Consider the following 24777-nt stretch of genomic DNA (forward strand, 5'->3'; position numbering starts at 1 on the left):
TGCAAACTCTGATCATCTCACCACAGACCAGAATAGCTTCTGAGGTTGAGCCTCCTCTCTTGTTCATCGAGGAAATAGATATCCACGAGGCCTGCGGGTGTCTTTGTTCACATTTGGAGTTGAACATAATATTCCACAAACCCAGAAAATAAATATTTATGAGCTCTCCACTGGAGGCTCTGAGTAGAAATTAGGACAATTCCCAAATCTCAGCAGAACTTGTGAAATGCTCTTGTTAAGACCCACCTGACTCTGACGACAGTGTCTTCATTCAAAACCAGAGAAAAGCGAGTGGAGATATTCGGCGCGTCACCTACAAGAGGTTGGACAGCTTGGAGGAGACCATTCGCGAGCTGGAGAGAACCTTGATTGAGATCAGTGTTCCTCCACCTGCAGGGCAGCTCCACACAGACCCGCCTTCCAAAAGCAGTCCTGTCCACATGTCACATGGTCAGACCTCTGGGACAAGGAAGCCACCAGTCCCACCGAAGCCGTCTTTGGACCCGGCATCCACCCAGGTTCCTGCCTCACACCTCTTGTGCAGAATCATGCTCTGATGCAGCATGAGCTGTTTTCCTTCTTCTCTCTGGATGACTTCACTTTCAGGCTTCTGATATCTTCCCTCTTAATAAATCAGCTTCTGGATTCTTTCTTTCTAAGGAGACTCGCAGATTAAAATCCTTCCTTCGCGTCTTTTGTCTCATAAACACCGGGGCTGCTATCCTGCTGAGTTCAGAGGCGTAGTGTCTTTATTGATCTTGGCAGCTGTTTTTCCTCCAAGTCTAGTCACATTTCCCTCACGTTATACTAACTGGCAGGAAAAATAAAGTTACACAGAAATAGTTTCAACCCAAATGAAATGATGCATCAGCCGTTAAAGGGATATTTTTGTGCTATGGCCAAAACTTTACTGTGACTCAATTAAAGTTATTTGATTTTGTACCCTATTTTTTATCTTCTGTCCTTAAAATATATGAACATACCTTTGAGTATCTAAGTTTCTCAACTGAGGGCAGTTTGTCCTGCAGATGTGTCCTCCCGCACACGGCAGGACGGCTGTACTTGACAGTCACACTCGTGGCAACATGGAGCCTTTTGATGTGGAGTCAGGCGGTATTCCTGCGGGCCTGGCTGAGGATTACACCAGCTCCGCGCAGGATTTCATCAGCCCCACTACCATGTTCATCATTTTAACATGACCCTTTTTTCCCCAACACATGTCCAACATTTGCTCATATGCTCGCCAGTTTTTTCAGCCAGGACTGATCTGCTTTCAGGGCCCGTTGCGGCTCGAGGTTTTAATTAGTCCGTTGGAATATGAAGCTTCAAATGCGCTTTGTGTTTTATGTCCATGCTTCAACATTTTCATCATATGAAAAAGGTCAGCGAACTACTCTGTTGAACGGATCGTTAAGGATCTGCTGTGTTGTGGGATGTCACTCGTGCTATTGCCTTTCCACCTTCTTGTCTTCGTCAGTTTTACTTCTGAGCGTTAAAACTATACGATTCAGTTCTTTGGCTTGTCTGGAACAAACTCTGACCATTAAACTGCTCTGTCCTGAGCAGACAGGCCAGCTGTGTGTGTGGGTATGAAGCGTGAAATAAAAACGTGAATTGTGTTGCCCAGCACTGTGGCCACTGTGTGAATTTAATTGCCTCTCCTCTCCCATCAGGGAGGAAATATTTTGAGCGTGGGCAAGGTGCTCCACTCATCAGCTGCCTCCAAACTGAAGCACCTACAGCAGAACAACACCGACAAAATGAAAAGTGGGAAGAAGGAGGATTTTCAGAGCATCCAGGGCCAACAACAGGTATACAGACCACTGTCCAGATCAGTATTGTAAACCACTGGTTGCTTTTATTTCTGACATTTATTTATTCATTTTATATGGATTTTAAAAAATCTCTCGATATACGTACTAAATATGCATATAAAAGGCTGAAAAAGTTTTTTTCTAAAACTAAACTAATCAACATGGAGGCAATGGTCTCTGCCAAAGAGAAATCACGATTGTGAGAGAGAAAATTCTATGAACGGAAAGTTTTTAATCCCCTTTACAAATAGTAGTACATGCAATGAGTCCTAAACTACCCGTGGACTAAACTACCCACCACTGTTCAACTCCACTTTATAGCTAATAAATGTTTTAAAATACCAAAATATTAAAAATTTTCCAACCTTTTATTAGAACTGCACTTAACTACAATATATATATATATATATATATATATATATAATCTTTTTTTTTTTACTAATTTGCTAGCGCTCTCGTGCTATTAAAAAGAGGGGAACTGTTCAAGCATGTCAGTCTAGTAAAACCATGCGAAGATTCACACACTGTGCCAGTGAAAAACTAATGTGTGTGTAATTTAAAAAAATAGAAGAATGCAAGCAGTGAAATGAACATAAATGTAACATAAATTAACATAAATTCCCCACAGAAGATTTCAGAGAGAGAAAGAGAGGCAGAGAAATAGAGATGAATGGCCTCAATCTAAGAGAGGATTGAGAGGAGTCTCTCTACATAACTCCATGCAATGATCCCCCCTTGAATCACTTGCAATCACTGATTGTTCTATATGGAAAGGACGGATCTCTTTCCTCACTATTTAATCCTTCATCTTCTTCCGTCTTCCTCTCTCTGTATGATTTAAGCATGCTGCCCTGCTTTCATTTTTTATTCTCAGTCACCCTGTTATTCAGAGGCAAAGGGCTCCTGTGCTTGTGCAATGAATGCAAAATTAGCACCAATCTTCCCGATATGCTTGTAGCATCATTTATTCATCCATAAAGCTGCTAAAAGTGATTTAAAGGAGTTGTATGACTGTTTGAGGGGGCAGTGGACAGTCAAAGTAAACAGTGTAGTGTAGAAAGGCTTTGTCAGTCCAATTAGGGTTGTTCTAAACTGCAACTGAACATTGACAAAAAGACAAAAGGCTGCGTCAGGAGTCTTATTAAACCGAATGTTTGTAGGTAGAAATGTTTTATGTGTATCTCACAACCAAAGCCAGTGAAGGGGGGCGGGGGGGGGGGGGGGGGGGGGGGGGGGCACAGAGGGCTGCGTCTTTCAATAATGCACAACAGAAAAGGGTTACAGAGAGGGCAAATGCAAAGATGTAACATCCGAAGGAATTTTTAAGGTCCCGGCCCTTTCCGTGGAGGCTGCAAGGGATAAAACATGAAATCAATATCTTCTGATACACAGAGAGTCACTCAGCCATGTGCGTCACAGCTCGCTCGTTCTGTTTTTTGGTTCTGGCCCTGATTGGTACTTTTGGCTCTGATGGTATCTGTGTGATAATTGCAGGTGCTGAAATGAATTTTCAGATTCTTTCCGTCTGTCGGTGCGCTGCACCACCGAGCACAGGCTGCCTGCTCTGCCGAGCTTTACTCGGTGATATTACTACATTCCAAGCATGAAAATCCCTCAAATCAATGTGATGGATAAGAACAGACAGTTCAAAGCCGCTATTTCTCTCCATTTGCTTTGGCATAGATCAAGAAGGGCGTGACAATGTGAATCACATTCACACCACAGAACCCTATTTCCATTTCTCATTTGGCCTCTTATTACTTCTGGCAGTAAAACAGGCTGGTTAAAGGTAGCGGGCACGAGGTGGGGGTTATGATGTCCAATCCTTGGTGGCTGTCTTTTGGCAGACTCCTCCGAGTGCATGAAATGAAGGGGCAGCTGCCGTGCAGCACTCACAGAGCAGAATAAATGCGCAGGCCAAACTTGAGAGGAGTTCCTCAAGCAGAAGAAGCAGCCCCTGCTCGCTGGGGACGTTTCAGAGCAGGGGCTGTGGATCTCCAGCAGAGCAGGGGAAAGTGTTTCAGCCCTGCACTTCCCGCTTTCCTTTCAGACACATCCAATATCCATAATCCCTAATAAACACAGTTTAGAAGTTTTAAACCCATATTAAAAAAAACCTCAGTCATGTTCCTGCTTGTCCTTCTCAATATTCTGTTGGATTTCCTAAACTGTTATTTCAAACCGCACGCTGTTGGGACACTACCATCTGCTGCCCCTTTTCCAGCATTACATGACAAAATGTAGAACTCGATGTTGGAAATATTTAGCTTTTAAAAAATATACTAAAAACATTTTTAAAGAAATGAATAAATGTCATTAAAACAGGTGCAGAAATAAAAGTGGTCAATTTTCACCGATTGTCGCACCCTGTGATATCTTGGTGTGTTTTTCAGTGATTTGGTCACCATGTGTAGATGCCATCCTGTCTGTCGGTTGCATCGCACATGCTGAAATCAACCTGAATAACAATCTCCTGTGTTTGTCTCTTGTTCTGTTCCCTCACCCCTCACCTTTACGCATTTCTTCTGACACATGGCCAACCTCACCCACCCTGTCACCCTGTGAACCTGTGCTGTCCCGCACCCTCCGGTCCGCCAACCTACTGTGTCTGTGACCCTGCAGCAGTGATGGACCTCTCCATGTCCGACCTCTTCAGCATCCTCTTCCTCCTTTGCATTTCCTGGGATAGCGACACTCACCCATCCTACCTTATTATTGGTTCCTCTTATATATTGCGTGCTGCCCCCGAGTTCCACACTGAAACCTGATGTGAGTGCACTTGTGGATGTATGTGAGCATTTATACGTGTGCAAGCATGCATGCACGGGCATGTTTGACTGTGATGACCAGGGGAAGGTACAGCAGGAAACAGTGTCCAGCCAAGTTTAAGATTTCAGTTTATCAAGATTTTCCCTTTGATCCGTAAAAAACCTTCCGTCCACCTTCCTGTGTTTTATGTCCCCGCTCGTCCCGAAGGCCTTAAGGACCAGCTCCAGCGGCAGCATTGAGCCATTCAAAACAGGATTTTTTTCAGGCCGAGTGCCCCGCACTGCAGCGGCGCTTGCACCGGGCCTGAGGAAATATCCCCATGGGGGGGTCGTCTCCCTCACAACCTCCTCCAGCCAAGCGAAAGCCCTCCTAGCAAGCCTGTCCGCGTCCGGCCTGACTACAGAGGCCCTGCTGCTCTCCTCCACCCTCCGCTATCACCGACTTCTGCGTGAGCAGCGAGCTCCTCGGTGCCCCTGCCCAGCAGCCAGTCCTCCTCCCCTACTCCCCCCGCCTCCTCCTCCTCCTCGTCCTGCTCCTCTTCACCCACAACCCTGACTCCTTCTCTGTCTCCCTCCTCTCCCAGTCCACTGAATTCCCTTACCTACTCTTCTGCTTTCGTCAACGGCAGTGCTTGTAGCATTGACAGCTCCATCCTGAGCAACGGCAAAGATGAGGCGGGGAACAAGGACCTCACCCACGGCAACGTTGAGTGAGCATGATAAAAAGATGAGAATTCAAGCACCATTTGATTATAAATCACAGAAAAAGAACAACTTGAAATGTTTTGCCTTTTTCTTTTCTATAGGACTGTTTTTCATTTACTTATTCTTCTTTTCCAAAATAATTCTGGACTCATCGTCCTTATATTCCCACTGCTCAAACGAATCTATTGTCTGTGGACTCGGGATTTGCTTGGGTCGGATTGTGCCATGAACTCTCATGGTCAGGTTGGATGATAACCTCATAGTTGGCCCCATTTATTGGCTTAGTTCATCAGACACAAATAGTGATTAGACTCTTAGAAATTTAGATAACTTAGCAGCAAATTCAGTCCAATAATTGTGCAAAATGTGAGTCCGCTCACAAAAAAAAGACCCAGGTCAGAGTAATGATTCTTTATTCAGCCATTTTGTGTTTGAAAACAGCTTTTTGTGGTTCCTTGAATGTGTGTCTTTAAACTCTGAACTGGTGCTCTCTTTTTGTACACCGTGTGAAAACAGTGTAGATGATTGTGGGTCCCTGAGATTTGGTCCACTTTACATGCTTTAAATGTTTAGGGGGAAAAACAGTCATTGAAGTTCTAGAAACAATACTCTAACAACTATAGATCCCTTCTGAAAAGCACATTGTAGGTTAGAACAGCAACATTTTCATTCAAAACAGAAAAAAATAGAATGTGGACAAACAGAAAAATGTAAATGATTGGTTGTACAAATGTTGATTCTCTGTAAATGTCTTTAGATTATTATGACAATCAGACGGTTTCTCAACAATTCCCGCAAGACTTTCGGCACATCGAAAACCTTCCCGAGTTTTCTCGTGCGCACAGTGACAGGACAAGATTTCTGTTGTATTTGTTAATGTTCGTTAAACCAAAATGTGCTGCAAAATCGTAGAAGCACAGAGTTGCACAAGTGTTTGTTTCAGCAAATGTTGCCTGACGATGACGCTTCGACCTTCAAGCCTGTTGCGCCTGAGATGAAGAGCACTTTGGCAAAGTATGCCCACAAGAGCATGACTTCACTCCTCAACACCTCACCTCTGAACGTCTATGATAAAGATGAGCAGATTACAAGGTTCCCAGCCACTGTAGCTTATTTTGAAGCACAGCACTCTTCCCAATGTCGGAGAGGAATCACAGAGTTGAAAAGGATCAGCAAGATATTTAGATTTGGATTATCTTCCACCGCCACGGTGCTGAGAGCAGAATATAGAAATAATGATTCCGCACAAACGCATCACAACAATTCTGATTCATTTAATAATGACAAGCACAGCAAATCCGCAATCGTTTCCCCTGTACCGCCGTCATTGCTGCTTCCTCTGGTTTTATCGCCTTTGATAATACAAAGTACGTCGAATGCCTTTAAATGTAAACACTGCACACAGAAACAGTGGTAAAGCTTTTCGCCGCGGACACGGTTTCACTGCCACGATGAGTGTGGGCTTCTTTAAGAACTCGCCTGCCTCCTTCCACAGAGCTTGTCTTCTTAAGACCTGAAGACACGTGAGGGAGGGTTTGATGGGGAGCCATTAAGAGGCTGCTCTTTTCCTGCCCTTTTCACTTTGCTCTGGTTTTGTGTGATCACCTGCCGGGTTGAGGTTATTTTAGGACAAAGTTTGCGAGCGTCAGTTCAACAACAGTAACAGCGTGTGACACATAATCGGCATCCTCTGAGTCCTACTGAGGTCGTGCCTTTGAGAAAGTCCTGTTTGTCTGCAAGGACCTGTTACCCTGTTTTAACCAGTGCCTCTAAGACTTCAAATTCATCTTCAGTATTGGGTCGGAGAAAGTGACAGATATTTTAAAGTTCCTCCATTCATGGTTTTTGTTTAATTCCACTACAAATGACACTTGAAATACTGCAGGTTTCAGCAAGGACATGTCACTCCCCCGAGCTCCAACAATATGCAAATCTGTACGCACAAAGAAGGAAGCCTCTCTCTAGCTCTACCGACCAGCTTCGAGCCCTGGGTTTTACACCAAGTGAAGTCAAATGAAAGAAATCCGCTCGCTCATGCTGTTCCACGCTAAAGTCCGTAACTCACTGGGTTAAAGTTGCTGCATTTGCATGTGATGTGAGTTGAGGAGGAAGTATTCATACTTGGTTGGCTCGCCTACATCATGTCTAAGATAAGTCCTCCTGGAATTCGTGTGACCGTGTGTCCTGGAATGATTTCTTTCCTCTCAAAAGTGTTAGCAGACTGTGATTTTAAAACAGCTGGAGGCTGTTTCGGAGTCCGTTTCGGAGACACTCTGGCAATCAGAGCAACTTGTAAACTTGAACTCAGACATAGAAGTATACGTGTACAAATAAACCTGAGATGTCTGTGTATGATATTATAATTGTGGAGAAAAGTGTGATATACATATAGATATTTATAGGCCTAGTTGAAATATATACTGTAAAATGTCACCATCTCTTCAGTTTTATATTTCAGTGACCATTTTGTACAGATTTTTCTTTGGTAATTCATTGGCAGAGATATTACATTTCACACTGAGATTATTTATTCACACACAGAGCATTTTTATATATGTTTAAAGATATGTATAGAGCAGTCGCTGTAATATATACAATGAAGTTCATTTTCAATGTCCAGGACTTTTCTTGAGTTCAATTTTATGGACTATTGAATCACGTGTTACCTTTTCCCTGAAAAAGCTCGTCCAGCTCATCCGTACCTCTGCCTTCTTACGTCAAGGGGTCGGTTTGTAGGTGTAAGTGGCTGGACCAGTGCCTGTACGTTGGGCCTTTTTTGCTACTGTCCTTTTGTTTTAGGGCTTGTTTTCTGTCTGAGTTTTCCGTCCCATCCTGTATTTGCGCTTCGGTATATTGAGGTGAGTTGGAGGCTGTCAGAATCAAATGTTGTTGCGGCTTCTTCGAATCTTTGAATCGTTCGGCTTGGTAAAAGTCGCTGAAAAGGCTTCAATCGTCATTCTGTTTGCATGTTGACAGGAGTGGAGATGGTAGAGGAGATGCGTCTGGATGCAAAAAACATTCAGAGAAGTAGGTGTCTAATCATTAAGCTAAAATGTTCTTTCTTTGTTTCCGCCATTGTCTTTTTATATATATATATATATAAGAAAATGAGCCTACCTTCTACTGTACTTTTGGTTTTTTTTACATGAATGTGTGGATGTGCAAAGATCTTGGCATCAAACCTTGTGAATAAGTCCAGTCATTCCTTCAAGTACAACCAATTGTTATGTCCAAAAGATGTTTTAGTAATAAACTATGATGATGGTTTCAAAGGTATTTACCGTATAAAACAATGCATGTATAGTCTCGAGCAATCGCACGGTGCAGTTGAGAAGAAAAAAAAAACAAGCTATGTTGTCTACATGTTTTTGCAGAGAGTTCTATGGTCTGTTGCGGGATTCTAAACATGAAGAGTAACATGTTATTTTGGTATATATGAAACAGGCATGTTGCGTCTTATTGTGATGTTAAATCACAATTACAATAGTGGCAGAGAGTAATGAATAATTAAAGGGAATCTGAACGCTTGTACGCACCCAAAGAAGAGATGCTTTACTCTTTCCACAGAGCGATTCTCCCATTTGTAGAGTAGTGTGATATAAGAACAAACATTATACAGAAATAGATCTATCTCTAATGTAATGATATAAACATTTAAATGCCTACTGATACTAGAGATATTAATTTATCAGTATGGGTGCCATGATATCCTGTGAGAAGTGTGTGTATTCCCTGTGAGAAGACAACAGGCGCCTCCACCTGTTTTCTTTTGTACATACATTGCTGTGATTGTGTGTCCAATAAAGTGCAGCTCTCTTGTACAGTCGTGATGTCCGATTTTCCTTTTTGGTGGCAGCGTTTTACTTGATTGACGTGCTTTAAGCTCACAGATGGAGAGGACAACTTATTTTGTACAGAATTTTTTTTTTATTTCAAAATAATATCATTTTCATGACTGAACTCTAAATGTGAATACAAAACCACTTGGCACTACAGGGATGCTTTTTTTTTTAACTGAAAAAAATACCTAAATTCTATTTACACAGAAAATGTGTATATATACTGTATATATAAAATGCAGTTATTATATATATGTTTTCTGTGTATGTACAGACCAGTTTAAAGTTTGTTATTCTGTGTGTTCGGGAGTTTGTCCACAGTCCAGAAGCAGCTCAAGTGTCCTGGCGCTGAGCCGGTCGGCGACCATCTGTTCTCCTGTATGGTGTGTTTCTCAAATCTGAGGCATCGCAAAAATGTGTGAATTTCAGCAGCAGAGCAAACAGGCGTCACGGGTAAAATAATGCGCCACGTTACCTGTGATGATGTCCTCCAGGGCGCCGTCCTTGCCCTCGCGTACCTGAGGCTTCACCTGCCTCTTTTTCAGCTCTGCTATCAGGTCCATCTGGGGCATCTTAGGCATCGCAGGTCCCTAGAACAAAATCACTCTTTTTAGAAGAAAAATCCTGTTCCATAAATTTAAGGTGGTTTCGCAGCGTCTCAGCTTCTGTATATGTGAGCCATCAATCATAGCAGTACCTTTTGTCCTCCAGCCTTGTTTGGAGACGATGATGGCTGAGTTCCCTCTTGACTCTGGCTCTCCATTTTCTTCTTCTGCTCAAGCTCTTGCTGCACTGTCTGTTCTCAATAAACCAACATGCTGCAATGACCATATCAAAAATGATTAATCAACCTCCAAACCACCCACCCACCCACCTTATAGGCCTTTACGAAGCGTCCAAATATTGGGAAAAACATGGCCGGCTGTGTAGTTTTGGGATTCTCCCCAAAATACTCCACCGCAGAACCGTAGGCCTCCTGAACAGAGAGCGACACGGAAGCGTGAAACAAAAGAGCTGACCACAGTTTTGACTTGATGCCAGGTTGCAGACTAACCTGCGCCGTCTTGCTGTCTTTGGTCAAAGTTTCCAGAATCTCACTGTTGGTTTTGATAAAGTCCTTCAACACCGTGTTGTCATCCTGCACGAGGAATTCCTTTTTGGCCATTTCCATCCCCCGTTCTAGTGAACGGATGTCCTGAAGGAGGCCGTCCAATGACACTTTGAAAGAAACAGAATTGAGTTGGTACCACTCCCCACATAGAGACACTGCAGGACCAGGAGAGTCTGGTTTTGTACCTAAAGCTGCCTTATCTACAAAGTGCAGCTCCGTATGGAAGTTTTCCAGGTCTTTGTATTTGTCCTGTATGATGGTGGTGATGAAGTGGAGAAGAGTCTGAGAGCGGTCGGTGGACTTGGTCTCCAGCAGCTATATTGTGGAGGGAGAGCAGAGTTCGATGTGAATGACTGTTATATATGTCCATTTTAGCTAACCAGAATAAATCCGTATAATACAAAAACGCAAGCGAACTAAATCTCTCATTTATTTTAACCTCGGATGCCAGTTGAGATTTATAAAAAGAGACATGATTTTAACTGAACATCGGTGTCAAATGTATACTTACAAGGTCCAGACTCTGCAGTCGAAAACCATAAACTGCACCCTTCTTACTGCTGTTCATGTAGTTGCCAAAAGCGAGAATAATCTGAAAGGAGAAAAGGTCCAGGTCATTATGAAAAGGCACCATTTGGTGTGTGTAGCATTGTTATTCACTTACTTCTAAGATCTTTTTCAGTTTGCTGGAAGACTTGATGGACATGGACGCAGCTATGATGGAGTTCAGTTGCTGCGATTACAGAAAGAAGTCAGTACGTTTAGTTTCATCAGCTCAGGTCAAAGGTCACGATAGCTCTGGGAAGACCGACCGGCTGCAGGCGTTTGACGATGTCTGGGAAGTTGCCCATGAATGTGAGGGTGTTTATTCTCTGTCTCAGACGAGGAATCTTCCCGAAACTTAACATAAATTGGTCTTCGTTCGTCAGCTCCTCCAGAGGACGCCCGTCCTTCTCATAGTTAACAAGCAACTTAAGCTCAAAGTCTGATGGTATGAAGTGCTCAAGGAGTTCTAGAAACTCTATAGACAAGGACTGCTGGTCATACCTGCAAACAAAAGCAGATTTTCACAGATTTGTGTGGGAGACAGAGAGGAACATGGCTCAGGAATGAACAGGATGAAGAACGTACGTCTCGATGGCAGTGCAGATAGCAGATGGAGTCATGCCACCCTTGCGTAAGGTGATGGCCAGATTCTTGGACTTATTTTGGTCAATCAGAGACGTCTTGCTCGGTGCCTTCTTGGACGCCTTCTTAATTTTTGTCAAGTCTGCTGTGTTACCCTGGGCTCTGGTCTTGAAGAGTTCTTCAAATACGTCCATATTCAACTCCTGATTGAGAGGCAGAATTATCAGCAGGTGAAGATAAAAAATTATTTAAATGGCTGTTTTTAAGAGACAATGTGTCATCGGAATCTTTATCTTACCCCTAGGACCTGCTCATCATCCAGTTCATTGAAGACAGTGTCTTTCACCTGGGTTGGTTTTAAGGTCTGCCAGTTTAGCAGCGGCATCTTGAACTTGGTCTGAATGGGCTTTTTGATTTTAAGTCCTATTGGAAGAGAGAATCCACAACGGGTTCATTGTTACTGAGAACTCATGACTGGTCTTTATATTCTTTCTATCCAACCTACCAGACGGTGTGTTTGGTGCTCCTGGAGCAGGTGGGATGCCCCCTATAGGTGGAGGTCCTAAACCTGGTGGAGGAGGGGGTGGTGGTGGTCCTGCACCAGACGGAGGAGGAGGAGGTGGAGGTGGTGGAATTCCTCCAACAGCAGGTGGAGGGGGAGGCGGAGGTGGAGGTGGAGGTGGTAGAATTCCTCCAACAGCAGGTGGAGGGGGAGGAACAGAATCACAAACATCGGAACCTAGGGCAGGAGAGCGACTACTTCCTGGAATACAAGGAGGGGGAGGTGGCGGTGGAGGTGGTGGTGGTGGAGGGGTAGAGGTTGGAAGGCTGACCGATGGATCCTTGGGTTCAAAGTCCGGAGGGCCGGCCTGGGTGGTCGAGGCCGGAAGCTGGACATATTCAACCACTGTAACCGGTACGACCTCGATGTCCAGCCCACCAGACGCGCTGTGTCTCAGGCGGATCAGGCCCTTATCCTGCAGCTCCTGGATCTTCTGCTCCAGCTCTGATGAATCTTGAGGGGTGGAGGCGCTCAAACGCTCCCGGTCCTTCTCCCTCTCCCTGTCCAGCTCTCGCTCTCTTTCTCTCTGCTGTAATCCAGCAACCTGGGAGCAGGATTCTCGCAAGCTTTCCTGTTATCGACAGAGTTGACAGAATGACACCTTTTTACCAAGATTCGAATGGTAAAAAGGGATTATAAAAATGTGCTCAGATCTATTCCTAAATTAATTCCTAAAATTCCTAAATCTCCATACTGACTTTATTCTAGATTTCAATTCCACGCTACGTCAAAACCAAATGAATCGCCACTCTTTTCATTATTTTTAGTCGCTTTTTAGTCACCTTCAAATCATCACTTTTGCCATTGAACTTATTAAATATGTGTCAAGCAGCACTTACTTTGAGCAGCTCTGTCTCCTTGGTGGCCTGCATGAGCTGAGTCTCAAGTTCAGATATCCTCTCTGCAGCCTGCTTCTGGATCTCCTCAAGCCGTGCATTCAGCTACAGCACATAAAAATGGATTTAACACAACAAATGAGGCCTCTTCCTGCTCATGGCCACTCTATTTATTTATTTATGGGGGGGGGGCTGACCTGTATGTTGTGATCCTGCAGATCGTCCACATGATCCAACATCCCTCCTTTGTTTTCAGCGTCTTCCAACAGGGCACCGACGTCCAACACGTTGTCCATGTACGCTTGGATCTGGACATGCAGCTTCTCGCTCTCTGTTTCCTTCAAATTCTATTCGGGAGATTTAGATCAAATATAACAACATCATAAAGGCAGAAGTGTCATTAACAGTTTTAAACCGTTAATGATCTGAATGCTGTGTGGTGGTCTGCAGACAGAGGATGTACAGTAAGGGTCTCATGCCTGAGGGTTTAGTGGACTAACCTGTAGATACGTGTCTAATCCCAGGTGGGTGAACTCGTACTGCAGGTGAACACGGAAGTTCATGTTCTCCACTGAATGGACGACAATGTTTATGAACTGCATGCAGGCTACCTGGAGACACAGTAACAGATAAGTCAGTTTATCTGAGGCTCCTTTTATTCTGTTAAGATGTCGGGCATAAAATCTTCAGCCTACCATGAAGTCAATGTTGCTGTCGTCGTTGATGAAGTACTCCATTAGCTTTTCGAAGCGGTTCTTTTCTTTGCTCACCTGACAGAAAAAATATATGCATATTTTTTTAAATAAGGGAGGCAAGAGTGCAGACGATTAGAAGTGGAAATGAACATTTCAATACTGCACTTTTCTATTGACTATTTCTTGAACTCAAATGCATGACTTTATGACATGTGCCCACATTCCATGTGGGGAGGGGGGGGGGGGGGTGATGTCTCACGCAAGCTGTGAGTCAATAACGGAAGTATGAGGCAACCAAATGTCAAATGACAGCCACGTAGGAAGTTTAAGGCTAGACTTATTTCACCTCTTTAAAGTTGTCAAAAGCCGAAAGAATGATGTCGTGCCCTCCTCTGACGAGACACACTGCTGCCAGCAGCTCCAGAACCAGGGCTTTGGTTCTGTAGAATGGAATGGAAAGATAAGATATATACTCAGGTGGGCTGACAACACAGGTGTTTCCATCCTTTGGTGTGCTCACCTGGGATTTCTGCTGTAGAGACTGAGCGTGATCTCATTCACGCAGCGGGGATGACTCATCACCAGGTTGAATCCAGACTAGAAATAGGCGTTATTTAGCATAATAGACATTAAAATTAGCTAGCGGCAGATTCGTGGTCTTCTGATAACACACTTTTAGTGGCATTTCTGATCCTGTTAAAGCAAAAGTGTCTGTACCTGGTAGTTCATTATAGCTCGTAAGCACATGATACAGACGTGTACGTCATCCCTCTGACTGGAACTGGACTTCTTATAGATCTTGTTCCCTAGAGTTGAGCTTAATCTGGAAAGGGATGATATAAATACAGCAATAACAATCTCTAGAACTAAGGTATTTGGTATTAATCATGATACATTTATTGGTCTGTAACGTCCATAGATAGTTAATTAACTAGACGTTCCACATTCAGGCAAACATGGTTGCAGTTCTTACCTTACAGTCAGCGCACGAGCCGCTCTGCTCATCCCATACGATGAGTGGGAGCTGCTGGAACTCTTGGTCAAGTCTTCCACTGACCTATCTGGTGATTTTGCTCTGTCTGAAATGGTGCCACCATTTTCAACGCTCTCCACTTCAAACCTACAGAATTTGGACAACATTAATCATCAACCAGTGATAAAAACTTTTATTTCGAAGAATCTGCTCCCATCCTTCAGATACTCACGAGGCATCACTTTGTGCGTGGGACAAGTATTCCACCAGAACATCCAAGCCGTTGTTTTTCTCATCGAGGAACTCCTGAGCCCAACTAAAGTAGATGTAAAATAAATGTCAAAGAATAGTTTTACTCAGCAAACCATCTTAATTGGTCTGATGCATTCAGGTAGTCCTCGTATAAACATTTCAACCAATTTTCCATTGACTATAGTAAGCTAATGGTAATGTGTAGAGTTATCTAAGATGTAGAAATTGACATCTACATGAATGTACAATGAATATATCACAAGTGGCCAACGCTGCCATGACCTACACACCCGATGTGGTTGGTGCGAAGAGATATCTCCAGATCTTTGAGGACCTGGGTGGCCTCTTGGATGCGTTTCTTCAGCTAAACACAGAAGAATGGGTCTCATGGCAGCACTGTGCATGTGGAAACATGAGAATGTCGTATTTGAAAGGATGCTTTTACGTGACACTGACCCTCCGTGGTACTCCTCCTTGGTCTTGGTAGAAGCTCTTGATTTTAGTCAGGTAAGTGGATGGAGGGCTCTTGACCTGGAAACGCTCCTTTAGGACGAGATGAGCAGAGATTTACAGACACATTAACTCCTCTACAGCAGTCACTCGGACTGAAAGTGCCCTCGGTAGCTTTCCTGACATCACCTGCTGCCACGGAAACACGGAGGCTTTACGGCTCTCGGCCGCTTCTGTGTGAATCCTTACCTGATCACAGACTAATTCCCACTTTTTTTCATTGTCATATTGACTCAACAGCTTCAGTTTATCTGGAGGCAGGTTCATGGAGCTCTGAAAGACCGAGAGATAGTCAAATGTGAGCAAACTTTTATATGCCTGGTGTCACCATGGTGAAATTAAAAGAAAACATGCTTTCCGTTACCATAGGCAAGTATTCCATTTTCTTTCTGCAACAGTATTCAAATCTATGTAACCACAAAATACAATTTCTTACTGATGCAGGAGGTCTCCAAGGCCTGCCGGAAGTAAATATGACTCAGTGTTTACATCTTTTATCGATGGTTGTCAGTAGATACTGTTGTCAGCACAACCGGTGACATATTTGGATCTAAATGAAAGGATGCTGTTTTCTTCTCTTTGAATGTTTATTCTAAGATAAATAAAATTGTGCATTGCCACATGGCTTGCTGAACAGGCCTATGAAACCTCACTGCGGGACACTTTTAAACAGATACAGCATGAACCGACTTCCACTTCCACGCCCTTTAGTTTCAGGCTCAACCTCCCGAAATGGAAAATTAGGCTGAAAGTGACTACATGTGCTGAAGCTATATAATAAAAAGGCTCTTATACAATGTAATTATTATTGGGCCAGAGCTGACCTACATCGCCCGACTGAGTCTTATAAATCAAATTTTAAAAATGTCATAAATGTGTTTTAATAATATTATTTTGAAGAAAGAAGTGCCTCCAGTTATCCAGTCATTCAAACGAACAACACTTTTAATTAAAGGCATACTATTTTAGCTGTAATTTAATGTTATTCTACAGTCTGTATAAAGTTATCATTTTAAAAACACTGTTGCGGTGTAGCTCAGCCTTGTCTCTGATCTACTGCGTTAGCCAGCTAATGAAAATAGAGTCAGTAACGGAAATGGCGCCTTTTTAGCCTCCAGAGAGGTGCAGAGCATGGGTGGGGTGTCGTTGTGGGTTTTCTTAGTGGTAATAACCCCATTTTGCCTGTTGTTGGGTTTTTTTTTGCTTTCTTTTTTAAAATAAAAATAAAACAAGCCAAAAAACATGTATGTAGTATAACCCTAAACTTATCCCTGAACAGTTTGTTGAAGTTGTGTTTGTTGTTTTTCAAAAGAGGAAGTGAGGTCATTGCTTTTTCCCCCCTCTCTTGGAGACATAAAATAGCTTTGGTTGGTATTTTAGAGGCAGTAACATCGAAATTTGAAAAAAACATTTTCAACAGCTCAATTACAAATACCCCCCTTTCCCTGCAATCATTAATGGCAGAACTGTCATTCTCACTGTATTTGTTTTTTATTGTGTGTGCCGTTCATCGTTTCTTTCAAGAACGGAATGCTCTCTCATTAAAATAGTATATCATTAGAGAATGGAAGGTCATCAGCATCTGAGCCCTATACTGGTGCATCATCACTAATTGTTAAATAACCAACCTACAGGCAGACCGGCTAAAACTAAAAATTAGTCCCATTAATGCCAATTATTCGCTAATGGAACATCTCCATGCTTCACTGTGTCAGCATCTTTTAGACGTGTTTGTGGGAGGATTTTTTTTAAATGTGTAAATCCAAATGCACTTCATGGTGTTTAACTGAGTGTTTTTACTCAGATAATTTATCAGTTTTACAGTTAATCAAATGTGGTTTCCAAATTTTGACAGAATGGAGAAACTGTTACTTTCCGGTCTCATAGACTTGTTTGAATGTATGTTGCTCAACTTCCCCCTAAAGTCAGCTGCCTGCCCCGAAACACATCAAGATAATCTTCATGTGACATTTTTAAATCTGTCAGTGCAGAAAATGGGGAATGTGAATGTTGATGAATCAGAAAAAAATGTATGTGTTTGTGTGCATTTAAAAAAAAAAAAAAGATTAATTGATTGATTAATGTGCAAAACACAATGTAATGACATGCTGAAAGTGTGTATTATACAAAATGATGCATATTTCATTGTAATTTCAGGCTGAACATCTTGGAACTAAGTTTTATGTTAAGAAAATGCCAATTACTCACCAGGACTAAATTGAAGCGCTCCTCCAGCTCCTCCTCTGGGGGCATGGGCAGTTTTGGGGGAGCTGGCTGCTTCTTCTGGAAGAACTGAGCAGGGTCACCCATTCCTGAAGTGGTCCCAGCTGAGTTCTCAGCTGTTTCTTGCTCGAGGCCTCCTGCAGCCGCATTCCCCATCACTAATCTCCACAAGTAATCCAGGAGGAAAGCTTTACATAAACAACGTTTCCGAAAAAATCGGCGTATGTAGAGTGACAAAGTGGTCACTCTAAATCTGAAACAAACCAAACTTTTTCCCCGCCAGATCTGAGATCATGAAGACTCGTTTGTACTAAATCTTCTGTGCTCCTTACAATAAAATGTATGATGAAAAAAAATTCTCACTACTCATTTCTGTTCTATCAATATGTCACTGAGTCAACAAGGGCTTCTGAAAAAAGTCCAAGCCTTGTGGTGCCTGTTGCACCTAAATGTCACTGTATTCTCCAGTAGGTGACAAACTCTTTTAAGTGTGTGCACTGTGAGAGGAAGGAGAAGGGAGGGTGACACTCCGTAACAGACTAACCACAAAAGCAGAAGAGTAACTTCCTATGCATGACAGCAACCACAGTTAAAGATAAACATTGCATCTACTAAGTAAATGAAGGTGAAACTAAAATATACTACACCTGAATTCAATCAGTTTTTAAGCAGTGCTCTAGCCAAGCAAGATGCATATGAAACATTTAAAAAAGAGTACATTACTTTCTGACTTTTAATGATTCAGTTTTTACTCCACTTGAGCTCTTGATGCGTATGTTTGAAGATTATACCACAATTTCCCTTTTCTAAAAGCTGGGTTTTGGTGTGGTATTTCATTTAGTTTTTGAATTCATTAACACGTTGATATCGACTGTGCAACAGCGCCACGCTGTGGTCACAGTTACGCCCAGCCAGAATTATCGGTGCTGCCTCTAAGTTTGGCTTGGAAATTATACTTCTTAAATACAAACTGACAAACAAACACATAAATTAAAACTCCAAAAGTCCGTAGATTTTTAAAACACATACTCTTTAATTAATTCTACTTCGTCATAACCTCTTGATTTTGTTACTGGTTTTATATTAAGTGATTACTTTTTCCTTTGAGAATAAGTTACGTGGTGCACGAACGCAGCACTCTTACACAGCATTCCAAAATGACGGATCCGACGACGTCGCCAGAGGAGCACTGGAAAGTACGTACCAGTTATTAGGTTTCATATTATTTAAAAATGAAGAAACAGTTTCGAACGTGACACAAGTATTAAGTGACAAATTTCATTTTTACAAAAGTTGAAAATGTTTATAAATGGTGTAACGTGGCTTTGTTAGCTCGACGGCTAACGTTAGCCAAGTGACGTTTGCTAATGTAAGGAAAGTAAACAAAACGCCGGGGCGATCGCTTGTGCACATTTGGCTTAAAATAGGCGTGCAGGCACCGAAAATGGGTCGTTTTAGATGTGTGTTATTTTTTTTAAATAACTAGTTTTACAGTTATTCCAGAGGATTAAATCCCGACGTCTTAGTTTGTGTAGTTCTCGATAAGATGTCACGTTTTCACTCCAATCAGCAATAAATGCGTGAGATCAGATGGGTAGTTCCGGTTCTGAAGCAATCCCAATATCAAATTATATTGCGTACCGTAACAATGTATTTGCACATCAGCAAGAAGGCAACTTTCATTTCTAACGTCATTTTCTTGCCCTTATTGGCAAAAACGTTGTATTGTCGCGATGCCCCAGAACAAACCGCTGAATTGTGTTTGCAGGGATAATTTGGCCGACATAAACGGTCCAATTCACGATTCAAACCAGGCCAAAGCTCAGTAGGAGATCCTCGTGTTTACCAGCCAGCCTAGTTCTTGGTCTTTGGTTGTATTTTTGGCTCTGGGGGTTTGTACTTATCCCATCAACAACACGTTTCTTCCCATTTTCCTGGGCTGCGGTCTGGCGATGGCTCAGCAGACCGATGGTGCGTTCAGTGACGGCGGCTTTGACCCCAGTAAGTATTCAGCCAGTTTGTCGACTTTTTCCCCAAGAACTTCATTATCTTGGCTTTGTGTTGGTGAAGATTGAGCGATTGGTGTCAGACATCAGCCTTCTTGCTTCACAGGTTTCTTTGCTGAAACATCCAAGCGGGCTACAGTTGTGTCCAGAGCCAACAGCATCGGCTCTACCAGTGCATCCTCGGTACCAAATACAGGTGTCTCTTCACATTTCTGACATTATTCACTGTCTAGAAGGAAACTTTGTTGCATTTGTGGGTTTTTTGCACATTTTAATTGTGGACAAAGAAAAAGAATAATTGACATCTTAGTTTATTTTAACACCAGTGCTAATAATGACCCAGCACAATAAACTGCAGAGCTTTATACGGGGTTATTTTTTTCTTTTCCTGCCTTTTTTAATCATACCTTAAACATACAGAACTGTTAATCGTCTTTTGTAATAATCAGGGTAACGACAGTTGTAATAATCTACGGGTTCATTTGCGTCTTTGCTGTATATAGATTTTGCCTATAATGCCTATATATACATAGATATCCCCAATCATATTCTTTCATATAATAATTAGCAAACCAAAATGTGCAAAATTGTAATTTTCTGTTGAAATATTAAACAACAAATAACCCATTTGTGTGTTTTTTTTAGTTGCTCAGTTCATGTATGCCATAGTTAATGGTGAGACGTGCATTTGTTGTCAATATTCTTAAATAGATGATGAAGACAGCGACTACAGACATGAGACCTCATATAAAGACTCGTATAAAGACCGTCGAAGGCAAGCACACACCCAGGCGGAGCAGAAGAGGAGGGATGCCATCAAGGTAAAGCTTTTCTATACAAGTGCATCCCCTTTTTTATTTTTTATTTATATAAGAAAGACTATTATAAAACCTCAGAAAGGCTACGATGACCTCCAGTCCATCGTACCAACCTGCCAGCAGCAGTCTGAGTTTGCAATGGGAGCACAGAAGATCAGCAAAGCTACAGTCCTGCAGAAAAGTAAGTTATATTGTTCCTGTCACCAGAATGAATGATGGTCAACACAACGTTGTATCACTATATCTTCACCACAAAAGTCATTTATTTTATAGCATCAGAGCAATTATTGTGTTGGCATAATGTCTTCAACAACGATTCACAACAGTTCAGATGTACTAGACTCATTAGGATGGCCATACAGAGCTGTAGAGGCCTGGCTCCATCTCCTGCTGGGCCATACAGACGTCTGAGACCCTGTAACTCCTGGGAGAAAATCCACCTCTGCCTTACCAGAAACTCAGCTTTAAGTCATAGTCAGTAGTAAATAAAAATGTTAGAGAACATAACAGCATGTGGTTGGTGCATTAGAGATCATTGTGACGAAGCATCCTGTGGAAGATAAAAAGGAATCCCAACTGTGACCAAATCCTGTTTGTTTTGTGATTCCAGCGATCGACTACATCCATTTTCTTCATAAAGAGAAAAAGAAACAAGAAGAGGAAGTTTCTGTACTAAGGAAAGAAGTGATGGCCTTAAAGATCATGAAAACGTGAGACAAAGCCTAATCCCGAGCAGTTCTGCATGAATTAAAAATAATAGCAGGACCGGCCGTCAAACCAAAATAGCTTAAATGTTGTTTGGGTCCGCTGTTTTGTGTAACGGTCCACATCTCCTCATAGGAACTATGAACACATAGTAAAGGCCCACCAGAACAATCCGCAGCAAGGAGAGAACCAGGTGTCTGACCAGATCAAGTTCAGCATCTTTCAGAGCATCATGGATTCTTTATTTCAGTCCTTCAGCACTTCTGTCTCAGTCAGCAGTTTCCAGGAGCTGTCTGCCTGCGTCTTCAGCTGGATCGAGGAGCACTGCAAACCTCAGGTGACCAGTGTTCTTATGTAATGTGCATATATAAGCCAAGGGGCTGTGTTTATGTTAACGTCTTTGTCTGCATCTCGTGGTCTTCTTCCAGACACTGAAGGAGTTTGTGCTCGGCGTGCTGCGGCAGCTCAACGGCCAGCTTTATTAATGGAGTGAAACCTCTGGACTTGCCTCCCCAAACCTGATTTTGGGCTTGCTCTGACCTCTTCGAGTCAACCTGAAGTCGCACTCTGTCACACTGACCTCATCTCTTCACTGTCTCGGTGAGTGGAGCAAAAACCGCCTCCACGCCGGGCAGAAAGGGGAACCTATCGCGTTGGGCTGCTCCCAACGCCTCTAATGATACATTTGTTGCTTTATCCTGCTGAGCGTTGATTTTTGTTCCACTAAGAAATGCAAAGGAAAGCGGCTGTATGGAATGAATGCAGGTTGGAGAACCCTATTGCCCTTTTCCAGATCAGTTCCACCCTCATCGGGGTTTCACCTGTATTATTAATGCACATAAAATGTAAACACACACACACACAGTGGATCAGCTAAACCACTTCAACATATCACATACCCGGAGAAACAAGCTTGGTGTGAGGAACCTACTTTGAATTGGTGCAGCTGTGCTATAATACTGAACGCTAACCTGGTGCCTTCTATCAGTAGTAAAGTTCCATGGGTTATTATGGGTTGTAAAAGGGAAGTTGTGTTTAATACTAACGGTCACTCGACTTGGACTGTGAACCTCTCAGAAGATCAGTCTAACATATTTTACCAATCAAGTTTGTTGTTCAGCCAGTATATTGTTTTGTTTTTAAAAATCATTTTTATGTTCATGTATATGATCGAAAGCTTTTTTGTCAACGTTGTTTTACAGTATTCAGTAAGTTAAACCTGTCTTGTTTTGATGTTTACCATTCATTGGCTAATATTGTGTTGTCAATTTATGGATTTCCTGGAAAGATTTTATTAAACGATCCTACTGCGTCATCAGCCACTAGGCTGTAAAACCTCTTCCTGGGTCCTGTTTTCTTCCAAACAGTAGAAATAAAATAGAATGTAAATAAAATGACAGGACAATATCTAACAACACATCAGTGTCTATTGAAGCAAAACGAAAGAGACAAAACATCTCCCTGGATTTAAGGAGCAGCATGAATGAGGAACAGTGCAGTAGTACAAAGAAAACATGCAAATGATTATTCACAACCAAGAGGAAGAAAGAACACAAAGGGAATTAACGTCATCGTGAAACAACAGCGGCTTTACCAACGGACAGGTTTTATATACAAATCCCACCAAAGATGAACCTCAAAAAACAAAGGAACAAGTCGACTCCTCGGCCTTTAGAGCTTCGGCATAAATAAATCAGCCTGTTTAAGGCTGCTGCAGTTTAGGAACACACTGGCTCAGGCCACCCTGACATTTCTCAGAGGAACGCTTCTGAAGTGGATGGACAAAACGTTCTTGTTCTTTCACGAGCTTGGAACAACCACCTTACACTCTTCATCAGTCTCCACCCCAACTTCATCCTGTGAGGGCACCACAGATATTTAATTAGTACTCTGAGGCAAAGAAGTCGGTCTTCTGAGATTCTTGTTCTTACCAGAAACTCTTTTTTGCTCTTCGGATACCCTTCCAGGATGGCGTTCATCATATCGGATGCCTGAGAGAGCCCAAAGACAGAACGTAATGAGTAGGGAACACTAGCATTTAGGATCGTGGCCATTTTTAAGTATCTGCATTACCAATCTCTTCCTCTTTCGCCACTCTTTTACATATACCTCCCGCTCCTTGTACACCTGCAAATCAAAATATCTGAAGCTTTCTTCATCGAACAGAACGAGAAACTACTGCAATGTCTGTAATAGGGCTGTCCCCGACCTTTTCTCTCTCTTCTGGTGTCACGTGATTTGTGGCCGACTTGATCGTCTCCAGGCGTGCTCTGTACCCTGCACACTCCGCTTTCAGCTCCCGGATCTCAGACACAAGTTCCTCTGTTGTCAGAGAGCTGGTGAGTTCCTTCAGTTCTGTAAACAGAGATTACATACGAACACAGACAGCGTTCCCTTTCAACCACACCGCAACAAAAAATCCTTATTCTCCAGAGGTTGGAGCAACATCTAACGGACCGAAGAGCTTGCTATGAAGTGAACTTGCAGAGATCAGCATAGCTCACCTGAATCCAGCTGTTTGCAGCCCTGGTTGAGGGACTGGACCTCTGCACTCAGCTCCGAAATTTGACAGTCCATTTCTTTTAGATCAGCATCCTTCACGTCCCGGAACTGACCCTTTAGGGAAAGATTGTTAGCAATCAGTTTCCCCCGGTAAACACTTGTAAGAGACAGCCGGTGCAGCTTCATCCAGCCAAACATTTCTGAGACAAACCTGATCAGCAAAATAAATCTTTTGCTTGCCATAGATCTTCTCCTTAATCTTTCCCTCTAGCGCCAGCAGCTCCATGGCTTTGACAACTGCCTGAAATATCAAAGATATGCAATCACCTTTTCCAGTTTTGAATACACTTGTATGACTGTTTTCTCACCGTTTTTCCCAATCCATGCTGCTTCTGCAAATTGGAGAAGACATCCTGGGCGCTGTATGGCCGGTTCTTCTCATTCAGATAGGCGAGGATGGTTGCTGCGCCTGCGGGTGAGGAGGAAATCAACCGATCTACAATTCCTTTGAATAGTAGGCATCTTAAGAGTGCTACATAAAACTGATGTAGCACCACAATAGCAGTCCGGATACAACAGCTAGGCTAGTGCGGTCCATGTTGTGTTATTGTGTTCGGCGCTGTACGTGGAGCCTAATGTTTGTCTCTGAGCTAGGTTATTTTCAATCATTGGGATCTAAGTGGTGTTGGGTTTCAAGTGTTTCTGGAATAACGAAAAACGTACCGTTGTCCTTTTTGCTCATTTCAACTTAACGTCCACTTCAGCTCCTGCAACCGAGTTTCGCGCGAAAGTGTCGTCACTGCGACGCTCACCCGTTGACGTCAAATTACACCGATATCTCCTCCGAATGAGCCTCGAGACGAGCTTTTGAATATTTTAGAATAACCGTTTAAATCTAAATACGAACGAGACTTTCGAGTTTTTTGCACTTTATGCGCGAAATGTAGGAACTTTGGGTCAGAGCTCATCGGTCACCGCCCCCTTTTTCACTACGAGTCTGTTTCCGGAAACAATGTTGTCAAAAAATCCTGTTTCACAATTTTTTTTCCATCAAAAGTGTGTCGGGGAAAAAATCGAACTCAAACCGTAAATAGAATCGAACGAACAATTAAAAAAGCTTACATATTACTTATTTTTCTAAGGCCGATAGTGCTCACCGTAATCCACCAATCAGGGGCCGTATTAATGCATTGTGGGTAGTGTAGTTTTTTACCCGTCATTGAGGCGTCCAAATGTAATAATCGACCATCTTCATCAGGAACGTTCTGTTGTATAGTTCCATTGATCAATAAAACTTTTGCCAAGACTAAACATGTAGTCCCCATTTCCT

General features: G+C 42.6%; 4 protein-coding genes across 7 annotated transcripts in view; 2 read left to right on the forward strand and 2 right to left on the reverse strand.

Moving 5' to 3' along the window:
- Positions 1-9108, forward strand: part of srcin1a (SRC kinase signaling inhibitor 1a) — a 56565-nt gene extending 47457 nt beyond the window's left edge. The window contains 4 exon segments of the mRNA XM_057014879.1: positions 282-518; positions 1674-1811; positions 4791-5037; positions 5040-9108. Coding sequence (XP_056870859.1) covers positions 282-518; positions 1674-1811; positions 4791-5037; positions 5040-5296 — 879 coding nt within the window. The 3' untranslated portion in view covers positions 5297-9108.
- An 83-nt stretch (positions 9109-9191) lies between these two features.
- fmnl1a (formin-like 1a) lies at positions 9192-17899 on the reverse strand. Of its 2 annotated transcripts, XM_057014907.1 has the most exons (25): positions 17402-17897; positions 15383-15466; positions 15140-15226; positions 14974-15047; positions 14664-14747; positions 14432-14578; positions 14176-14281; positions 13979-14055; positions 13805-13898; positions 13459-13533; positions 13264-13374; positions 12961-13110; positions 12767-12868; positions 11871-12498; positions 11664-11788; positions 11369-11568; positions 11050-11284; positions 10902-10970; positions 10749-10829; positions 10423-10552; positions 10181-10344; positions 10001-10102; positions 9824-9922; positions 9602-9716; positions 9192-9524 (listed from the first exon to the last, which is right to left on the reverse strand). In XM_057014907.1, exons 1-25 carry the CDS (start codon positions 17570-17572, stop codon positions 9460-9462), a joined length of 3375 nt encoding a protein of 1124 aa, XP_056870887.1. In that variant the 5' UTR covers positions 17573-17897; the 3' UTR covers positions 9192-9459. The 2 variants fall into 2 exon arrangements, with proteins under 2 accessions (XP_056870887.1, XP_056870886.1); XM_057014906.1 differs by having other exon boundaries at positions 10181-10552; positions 17402-17899.
- Positions 17900-18370: 471 nt separating this feature from the next.
- On the forward strand, positions 18371-22284 carry mlx (MAX dimerization protein MLX). 3 transcript variants are annotated; one of them, XM_057014973.1, is made up of 8 exons: positions 18371-18612; positions 19378-19417; positions 19529-19618; positions 20134-20243; positions 20319-20421; positions 20851-20950; positions 21081-21282; positions 21374-22284. In XM_057014973.1, exons 1-8 carry the CDS (start codon positions 18574-18576, stop codon positions 21428-21430), a joined length of 741 nt encoding a protein of 246 aa, XP_056870953.1. In that variant the 5' UTR covers positions 18371-18573; the 3' UTR covers positions 21431-22284. The 3 variants fall into 3 exon arrangements, with proteins under 3 accessions (XP_056870953.1, XP_056870955.1, XP_056870954.1); XM_057014975.1 differs by having other exon boundaries at positions 18460-18612; positions 19185-19417; XM_057014974.1 differs by having other exon boundaries at positions 18505-18612; positions 19381-19417.
- A 229-nt stretch (positions 22285-22513) lies between these two features.
- On the reverse strand, positions 22514-24586 carry psmc3ip (PSMC3 interacting protein). Its single transcript, XM_057014984.1, has 8 exons — positions 24171-24586; positions 23816-23916; positions 23659-23748; positions 23450-23561; positions 23155-23300; positions 23019-23072; positions 22877-22936; positions 22514-22802 (listed from the first exon to the last, which is right to left on the reverse strand). Exons 1-8 carry the CDS (start codon positions 24187-24189, stop codon positions 22746-22748), a joined length of 639 nt encoding a protein of 212 aa, XP_056870964.1. The 5' UTR covers positions 24190-24586; the 3' UTR covers positions 22514-22745.
- Positions 24587-24777: the final 191 nt, after the last annotated feature.

This window comes from Takifugu flavidus, chromosome 18 (genome assembly GCF_003711565.1).
Source record: "Takifugu flavidus isolate HTHZ2018 chromosome 18, ASM371156v2, whole genome shotgun sequence".
Taxonomy (NCBI): Eukaryota; Metazoa; Chordata; class Actinopteri; order Tetraodontiformes; family Tetraodontidae; genus Takifugu; species Takifugu flavidus.

Excerpts from the sequence above, each read along its gene's own strand:
- fmnl1a (XM_057014906.1), bottom strand. The coding sequence starts at position 17,572 with ATGGGGAATGCGGCTGCAGGAGGCCTCGAGCAAGAAACAGCTGAGAAC. Across the intron at positions 14,579-14,663 it reads CACGCACAAAGTGATGCCTC|GTTTGAAGTGGAGAGCGTTG; the intron begins GTGAGTATCTGA and ends CAAATTCTGTAG. Across the intron at positions 9,717-9,823 it reads ACAAGGCTGGAGGACAAAAG|GGACCTGCGATGCCTAAGAT; the intron begins GTACTGCTATGA and ends ATTTTGTTCTAG.
- psmc3ip (XM_057014984.1), bottom strand. Across the intron at positions 23,749-23,815 it reads AGCATGGATTGGGAAAAACG|GCAGTTGTCAAAGCCATGGA; the intron begins GTGAGAAAACAG and ends TTGATATTTCAG. Across the intron at positions 22,937-23,018 it reads GGCGAAAGAGGAAGAGATTG|GCATCCGATATGATGAACGC; the intron begins GTAATGCAGATA and ends GGGCTCTCTCAG.
- mlx (XM_057014973.1), top strand. The coding sequence starts at position 18,574 with ATGACGGATCCGACGACGTCGCCAGAGGAGCACTGGAAA. Across the intron at positions 19,418-19,528 it reads TGACGGCGGCTTTGACCCCA|GTTTCTTTGCTGAAACATCC; the intron begins GTAAGTATTCAG and ends CTTGCTTCACAG. Across the intron at positions 19,619-20,133 it reads ATCCTCGGTACCAAATACAG|ATGATGAAGACAGCGACTAC; the intron begins GTGTCTCTTCAC and ends ATTCTTAAATAG.